The sequence below is a fragment of the Phoenix dactylifera genome, chromosome 12 (assembly GCF_051530095.1).
Source record: "Phoenix dactylifera cultivar Ajwa chromosome 12, Ajwa_hap1_PhDact_Kaust_v1.1, whole genome shotgun sequence".
In the NCBI taxonomy this organism is placed as follows: Eukaryota; Viridiplantae; Streptophyta; class Magnoliopsida; order Arecales; family Arecaceae; genus Phoenix; species Phoenix dactylifera.
Window position 1 is genome coordinate 22411669 of NC_143201.1, and position 9337 is coordinate 22421005.

General features: G+C 39.2%; 1 protein-coding gene across 1 annotated transcript; it reads left to right on the forward strand.

Annotated features, from left to right (window-relative positions):
• Nucleotides 1-1113: 1113 nt before the first annotated feature.
• Nucleotides 1114-5327, forward strand: LOC103719575 (uncharacterized). Its single transcript, XM_008808893.4, has 3 exons — nt 1114-1353; nt 4584-4786; nt 4903-5327. The coding sequence occupies exons 1-3, from the start codon at nt 1252-1254 to the stop codon at nt 5165-5167; spliced, it is 570 nt and encodes a 189-aa protein (XP_008807115.3). The 5' UTR covers nt 1114-1251; the 3' UTR covers nt 5168-5327.
• The last annotated feature ends 4010 nt before the right edge of the window (nt 5328-9337 follow it).

Genomic DNA, 9337 nt, shown 5'->3' on the forward strand with positions numbered 1-9337 from the left:
CGCAAAGTGCCATAACCATACAATAACAGCTAATCGTGCATTAATTGTATGGTAACGGCTTTCCACATTTAATATGTAATAAGAATTGTATTGATCGTGTCTTTACCGTGGTACTGGTGTAACTGTTGCCATAACTATGATCGCAACTTATTCGATGACCTCTAATGTTACTATTGAGCAAAGCCGATCAGAATGGTACATCGGCCATTACCGAGGTCATTTACCTCAATTAAGGTGAATGTCAAAAAGGTCGAATCAACATGAGATCGGAATGAGCAACATTCTCCTCATCACTATTATTATAGTTTGAATCTAAAACACTTCCAAGATCAGAGAGATGCCTATAGGTAGTAGTTGGGCTAAGTTTGGTTGATTTTATTACACAAAGAAAGTAGATCTAGGATTATTCAAGCAAATAAAGAATATATATATATATATATATATATATATATATATATATATATATATATAAAGATATTAAGATTTATATAGTTTAGCCTTGACAGAGAATCAAACAAAGCTCACTAATATTGAAAGAGAGCAGAGGAGAGAAAATCTCTGATATTAAGGCTTTTAATTCACCCGCATTCCCAGAGAGGTAGCTGCCAAACTCTAGAAAGGACAAAATTATAAATAATACAATTATCATAAAAAATTTGGGTCGGGAGCTTTGCTTCTCAGACTTGCAGCCCACGGAAGCTTCCAGCCCATTTCAAGCGTCTCCGACCCTTGCAATGTATCCTCTAAATACAACATATATTATAATAGATATAAACTTTCAATTTTTCAATAGATAAGAAACTTATTTAATATTATAAAAAATAATCATAAACATATCACCAAATATGCTGGTTCCAAGTTTTTGAGTCATAAAACCAATCCAAAATTAAGAATAAGAACGAGCTATAACATCATTAACATACAGGTAATTAATAAATATGTTTAAATAATGTTAACTTCCATTAAAAATATTAATTAATATAGTAATACCGCATGAATGCCCAGGAAGCAAGAGGTCAGTGGCATGCCCCAAGATTCCTGCTATCTTTACGGGCAATTAAAGAACACGGAGTTCAAAAAGTAGGACGCACTGCTGCCGGTCTCTTTATTCCCAAAAGAACTTTGTCCGGGCTGTCCCTCGCCCTCACACTTCCCACCGCGCACCACTCCACACTGTTCTTCTCTCTCTGGTTCCCTTCCTTCCTACTTCTTGAGAGAGAGAGAGAGAGAGAGAGAGAGAGACGGGGGGCGATGGGAGAGGGGAAGAGTTCTACGCTGGTCCACATCCTCGTGGTCGCCCTCAGTCTCACCGCCTTCGGCTTCGCCATCGCCGCCGAACGCCGCAGGAGCACCGTAAGCCCTCCAATCCCTCATTTCCGTTCTTGTTATCCGTTTTACCTTCTTCTTTGTCATGGTAAAGTAGGGATTCATTCGCTTGAGGTTGGATGGAGGGGTTTCTCCAGCAAGATCTGTGTGATTTTGCTGCGTCTCTTTCTTTGGCCATTACGTGCGGGTTTCCAGTTGTGGGTGTAAAGGTCTAATTTTCTAGAATTGTAGACCGAGATGTGTGTAACCTTGCATTTTGGTCGTCACGCTGTAAGTTGGAGCAACTCTAGTCGATATTAAGTATGTATTTGCTGTGATATGGAGAGTATGCACTTGTTATGGGATGGGTGATAACCATTGGGTTTTATGATGTCGGTTTAGACCAGGAGCTTAAATTTTGCCATCCCTGCTCTTAAAGTGGGATAGAAAGGTCTCCGTAGATGGAAGTATGGGACAAGGTGAATCAGTGAATTTAGTACTTATTTGATCTATTAGTTGATAGTTGATTGGTTTTTTTTTCCTAATTTATAGACGCTTGGCTAGAAAAGAATATGGATCTTTTACGGTCATTTGCAATGTAGTAACAGAACACGACTATCGGCATAGAAGGTTTAAATTTGCATTAAAATTCCAATATTGCTGAATGGAAGATGGAAATTTTGGCCTTGGCTGTAATTTTAAATGATCATTTGAAAGGGGGAGAGCGGACAAGAAACTTAGCTCTTGATTGAATGGATGACACATGTTATGCAAGGATTTTTAGAAACCTACGCCAGGGAAATGGGAGAAGACTATCTGATTAAGGTTTAGATATGACATTTTAAAACGTAATTAATTGTCAGCAAATGGACAAGCTTGGTGTATGAGTTGTCCGATTCATCCCATGCAACCTGACAGAAATACTAGGGAATTCCAGTTACTTTTTGGTATTGTTGAATCTTCTCTGATTTTTATTTTGTTCTATTTTATTTCCCCATAGGGTTACTCCTTTACAAACAGCAAATTGTGTGCATGTATTTTTGATAAAATACAAGCAACAAGTTGTTATCTATAGGTCTATTTTGTACTTCTGAGTTAGTATTCCTACTAGCAGATGAATTTTGTACTGACGGCTGGTGCATTGGCCTGCACTTATGACTACAGTGCTTTCTTTCAGCTATACGTTGCTCTTGCATATACCTTTATGTTGGTGGTTGACCACATCCAAGAGAAGGCTTTGCCGGTGCAAATTTATCGTGTAATTTGTGTTCTTTTGTGCCTAATTAAACTAATGATGATAGATTTATGGTTTGAACCAAATAGTCATTCTGGATTTGTCGCCATCAGATTGCATCGTATTTGTGGCTTTTGCTTGATTCCGCCAAACACCTCTCCCCCCTACTGCATGCATGCACATTGTGGCATATTGATAAGTACCCATTTTCAATCTGGGATGTAACTGGAATCTGGCAATGACTTTGTCATTTGGATGTTTGTGATATTTCTAGTGCATGCTGGCACATTAGGATTCTGAAAGTGTGAATTCATCTTCCATATTTGTACTTTAGGCCATCCTGCATACATATCATATGGCAGTTGTAGGTTTAGGACTTTTTTAATCATTCTCTGGCCTTGCTCTTCTTGGGTTGGGCACCTGACAATTTTTTTATGTTAAATTGCATGTATAAATCTATGTAAAGAGACATTCAAGAGCTCTTGTGCAATGCCAAAATTTACATATGTGTTTGAATGAAGTTTTCACACTTTCTTATGAAGATATACATAGGACAATTCAATCCTTTTGCACTCTTCTAGTGTTTAGCAGTGTAAACAGTTTGGCAAATGATCACGATTATAGCTTAAAGTCTGCCCTCTGAATTACTGATGTCTAGTGGTGTAATCAAGCTTATTTGTTGGGTCTAGCTGGGCATGCTTAATATGTGATGGAGCTTGACTTCAGTGTGAGGCAAAACGGGCTATTTTGAATAGCTTGATATTTTTGAAATTGTGGAAAGCCACAGAGAATCTGGATTTGGAAAAGGATAATGTTTTACCTGACCTCAGCTTTTGTGGGTAAGTCTTGTTGTTGAAAAAATTTTGTTTATGTTTTTTGACCGTACTTCTACATTTAGATTATTATCAAGTTATTTCTTATCCAATATATATAGTTTACTTGCACAAATGGAAATGGGTACTCAAACTGTTGTGCTTTCACATTTTCTTTGATTTAACCAATATAACCTTCTTTAAAAGTTAAATGGATGCTAGTAATATTCAAGAGTAAATGGCTTGAGATAGATTTCTTCTTCTTTTAGAATATTGAAGTATCATATAACAATGTTATATATTATTTAATTACATGAGATCATTCGCAAAGTGGATTCTTTTAAGGAATTATGTAGAATAAAAATCTTTAAATTGATGAACTTACTTTCTTAGTCTGCTGCAAGCTTAATTGAAATAGAATATGACATCAGCAGAAGTTAGAAATTAGGTATAAAAACAAGGGAGGGGCTTAAAGCGGATGTCACAAAGTAGATGTAATTCTGGGCCCCAGCTTCTGTTCATCCCACTACAGGCATGTGAGGATGACAACTGGCTTGGTTTGTGGTCACCAAAACAATAATTAAAAATGAGGAAGCAAGTATGTTTCCACAACTTGCTGGATTATTGATACTGCCTTTTGGCTATTCTATGCTCATTATCTTTCTTGTTTTGTTTGTTGGGCCTTGGCTTTGGGGATGGACATTGTTTTGGGGTTCCTTCTCACCCCTGGTAACCAATTTTTCTCTGTAAGGAGTGAAACTCAAATAGTCAATAGTAGCCCATTTCCATAGTTCTTAATAGTAAAGTTTGCCGTCTCGATACCAAACCTCATACCGGTACCATCCTATTAGAGTATTGTTATGCGATATAGTACAACACGGTGAAGCGTATCGAGTGTTGGTACGGTATGAGACTGCGTATTGGTTTGATACTGGTATAGTACGGTACGTTCTGTATGGTACAGTACCGACGGATACAACAAACCTTGCTTAATACAGTTCATGTTTTTTTTTTCATCCTTGGGCTTGGGTGCAGCCATTGCAAGTCTTTTCAGAGGTTTGCCAGACTTATTTATTAACATTTCCTGCAAAAGTTGCAAGCTGTGGTTGGATACAAATGCCAATCGACATATAAACCATATGATTGAAGAGAAATTTGACATCCATATCTACTAGCTATTTAACCCAGGATTTGTTTGTCGGCATTACTAAATTATCTGTTTTGCATGCCAGGGCACCATTGTTACTGATAACTTAAATGCCACTTACTGTGTTTATGATTCGGATGTCGCGACTGGCTATGGAGTTGGTGCTTTCTTGTTTCTTTTCTCAAGTCAAACTCTGCTTATGGGTGTCACAAAGTGTATGTGCTTTGGCAAACCTTTAGCTCCCGGTGGAAGTCGAGCCTGGTCGATCATATATTTTTCCTCTTCATGGTGATTTTCCTTTCTTATGGGATCATATTCTCACAAATTCGTTATTCTAGTTATAAAATTACAACTTTCTTTTACCTTGGGATGCATTACGGAAATGAGCATGTTATCTTTGGCAGGCTGACTTTCTTAATTGCTGAGGCATGCCTGTTAGCTGGTGCGACGAAGAATGCATACCACACAAAGTACAGGCATGTGATCTATGCTTCAAACTGGACGTGTGAGTCTCTGAGGAAAGGAGTATTCATTGCCGGAGCAGTCTTTGCGGTCTTCACCATGATACTTAATGTGTATTACTACATGTACTTTTCGAAAGCTACAAGTCAGGCTGCTCGGAAAACCAACAAGGCTAGCTCGACCGTTGGAATGGCTGGTTATACTTGATCGCAGCCAAATCAAACTGCACAGCGATAGCTGTTTATACAAATGCTACATCTTTATCTCTTATATCGTGTTATATTTGACTCGTTACCTGCAACTGAGTTTGAAAAGGCTGTGTTTGATTCCAGTAATTGCAGATGCTTTGAGTGTCTTTGGGTTGCTACTCTGGCTCCTAATCCTCCTGTTCCTGCTTCCGTTTGTTTTCCATTCCACAAGTGTTGCTAGCTTGTTATGATTTGCTACAAGATGCATACTCCAGATGGATTTGGGACTGAGAGTTCGTCCATCATCAGCAATTCTGCGGTGCAGATGCGATCAAATGGGTTGGATGCGCATTCTTGGTGTTCATCTCCTCGATCGGTTGGCACCAGAGTTAGTGTCCTTTGGGTTACTAGGTTGCAGCCTGTATGCTCTTGTTGAGGCTGCAACGATGGAGGAGATTTTGAAAGAGAGAGGAAGAATTGCCCATAATCCGGCTGCATATTTATGTTGTTGAGGGTAAGTCATATGTTGAAATGTCCAATTAATGTTTTATCTTGCATGCTACGTTCATCAACTTAAGAACCTATTAGATTATTTTCCCGTTAGTGCAGGTTTCTTCGGATGACTCATTCGTGTGCAGAGTATAATAAACTCTCAATGAGATCTTGATGATGACTAGTAAATATAGCAAATAAATGCATCTTCAAATCTAATTGATAAATAGTATCATAGCAGCAGAAATGATTAAAAATAATAGTAAACTTTATTTACTACTTACTAAATTGAGAGCACGACAGCTCGATGAAACCATAATGACTTATTCCGTGCTTGCACTATTCAGTAAGCTCTCAGTTTGAATTACTATTTACTTTGGAATATTCTGAAAGAAATTAATATTTTTACTGAACTATAACTCAATTTATGTAAATTGGATATCTAGTTGTGATCGTCTTTGAGTGTGAATGAGAATATTTGATTGTGTATATGGCTGGGGTTTGAATCTTGTTATCTAGTTATGATCTAGTAATACATAGTCACAAGGTGTAAGTATGATCTACGGGTACCTAGGCACAGGGCATGGAAGTGACCCGTAAAGATGAACGAGTTGCAAGTGTGACACTGCTGATACTATGTGATGGGGTGTAAGTATGGATACCAAGGCATTGGCATAAAAGCGTGAACTGTGGATACAGTCATAGGGCGTAAACGTGGACTGGTCACACACGTTGGGCATGAGTGCAGGCAACAAAATTATAAAAATTAAAATAACACAGAGGATGAGGCACCGATATGTGGTCATCCCAAATGAGGCCTTCAGAATGGTGAGCCACGAATGAGGCCACTCAATCAGCCGCATTGTTCGCCTTCCTATAGACATGTGTAGCTCATGAGAGATCATCTTCATCTAAAAGTCTACGAACATCGTGTAGCAACGGGCTAGAGTCCACTTCGAGTCTCCGACCCCGAATCCATTCAATCACCATGGTCGAGTCTTCCTCGAGCAGAATGTGATCCGCACCCAGCACCCACCTCGCACATACAATTTTGAGCTCAGCACCGACTATAGACATATCGAAGATCCACCGATCCCCAGCCACTATCAGTCTGGCATTATGGTCCCTAATGACAAAACCCATGTCTCCAGTACACTCTATCAGTCCAACATCATGGTTTTTATAATATGACTTGATATCTGTACTATTAAATGATGGAATTTAGTATTGGTTTTAGAACTTTAGAAGTGCATAAATTCTTTTATCTAATCATATTTCACATAGTATTTCATGAAAAAATTATTTTCTTATGCATATCAATTGACTCTAAATATATCTTTGGGTACATGTGCGCGGAAAACTTGTTAACTCATATTTTGTTTTTTTCCCCATTCCAGATATAATGAGATGGAAAGGCTGGCGAAATTATGATTTGAGCATGTAACAAAGGGTCAAGATGGTTGTTCTGTAGTGTGGACTAGATTTTATATTTTTAGTTCGGTTTTGACATAGACATTCTATCTAGTATAATCATGTGAGTAGTAATAGTTATTTCTTCTAAGACATGGAATTGTCGTAACGCAGATGTTGTCTACGGCACTTATGGGTATTTGGACTTTTCTTGGTCAAGTATTTAATTATGTATTTTATGATTTTGGCTGCTCTTATATTGGTCACAACCTATTATCTAATTGGAAAACTATCTAATTACACTGCTCTCGCTATTGATATAAATCAATTGTCAGGTTTTGAGCCCTTGCATGGCATGGCATGGCAAGTTCTGCAGTATATCATCGTGTTATGTGCCTGACTCGTGTGACTTACATACCTGACACATGTGACTAGATTTGGAAGGAGGTTGCAAAATTACAGCCTCAGTGAGACTTCTCACCCACAATCATTGGGGATGGGGCTTGTTTGCAGTATTCCAACCCGAATCATAGGCGAGCCATCTCACCCACAAATACAATCATGGCCACGCATCCCAAAGATTCCAAAGGCTACCCCAAAATCTTGTCCAATCTTACTGCATGTCTCCTCCTCCTTTCCCTTCTCTCCATCAACAACATTTTCCTCAGCATAGCTGCCATTATCGCTTCTTTGCTGGAATGCAGGGGCTGCGGTTCTCACCAATGGGTTGGGCCAAATAAAGAACGACTTCCTTTTTATCATGCAAGGCCAATAAAGAACTTTGAAAACCCTACTCGGCCGCAACCGACCTGGCAACGTTACTGTTTATGATTGGATTTACCATTTACCAGACGAGCTAGCTATCAAGTGGAGGATAACTTCTTCTTCTTCTTTTTCTTTTTTCTCTGAGGTAAATCTCTAACCTTTCATTCGCTCAAAGGTTCTTGAACACTGAACCGCTTCAGCCAGAAGGACCCGCTTGTTCCGGCTCAGATGGTATGGTAGCCTCGGCTCTTATTCAAAGTCTTGGTCTACTCATTGGAACTTGAGAGCAGATGTTGTTCCCCCTGCGCCACCTGGCTAGCTACCAGTGTTCTCACAGCTCATTGTCTCTGATGCCAATGACCATTAGTCGGAGTTGCTCTGCACTCTGAGCGCCGATGTCTGCGGGCTTGTCACGGGCCAATGTCTCATGGAGTCAAGGAAACAACCTAGCGTAAGTTGAAGGCAAAAAAAGTGGCATATGAATTTACTAGGACATGGCTACTTATGGAGTTTTGATTGAACGCGGACCTAGGTGGGAATGATCTTGGGGGGGACGCAATATGGGAATCTTATGTTGAACTCAAAACACTATATATGGAACTCAAGATAAATTAATGACCAGGGTTTTACCTTTATCCTTTTTCTCAAGCAATCCTTTGTCTTCTAAAAGATCGCCCATTCTATCACTGCTCATATATACCACAGATGCCTACGCAGTGGTCACCCATCTATTCGTGTACTGCACCAATCCTGCACTGCCACGTGGGACTCGTAGACTGTGACAATGGCACGAGGATTGACGTGGGCGGTGATTCCCCCTGTTCCCATTGGAATTAATCCATGCCGTGGTACGTAGAACTGACGTTAGGATTTTAAACATGTCATTTACCGAAACAATGGCACGGGCATAACCAGTCATTAATTTTTTTTTTAAAAAAAAAAGAAATGTGAAGTGATAATTATTATAGAAGAAAATCCTTTGGATTTCTGGTTTTTCAGAAATATTGTAGTTCATTAGGTCTAAAGATGGTTCTCTGTGTGCTGCATCTTTCTTGTTGGGTGATGGTCAAAGAATCGGGTTTCGGCTTGATAGGCGAATTGATGATTTTTCTCTCTCTGATCTCTTGCCAAATTTATGTCGCATTGCCATTGTAGTCTCGTATTGGTTCGCTGTCGACAATAATATTCACTCTAGGATCATTTCTTTCCGAAGGACTCTTGCCGGTGATTCTCTTAATGAACTCGTAATATTTTAATGGAGCTGGAGATCTCATAATATTTTCACTGTAAACTCTTATTATCAATTCATAAATTTTGGTGGGCAGTTGGATAAGGGCTTCAATCATGCATGGAAAGCCATGTCCTCGTCCTCGAAAAGACTAAATATTTTGTCTGGTTGGCTTCTGAGAGAAGAATCTTGACTGCTGATGATATAAAGACATCTTGGCCATGTCACCAGCTTATGTTCTTTGTCATAACAGGGAGGAAGCTGCTCCACATTTGTTCCTATGAGGCCCATGTT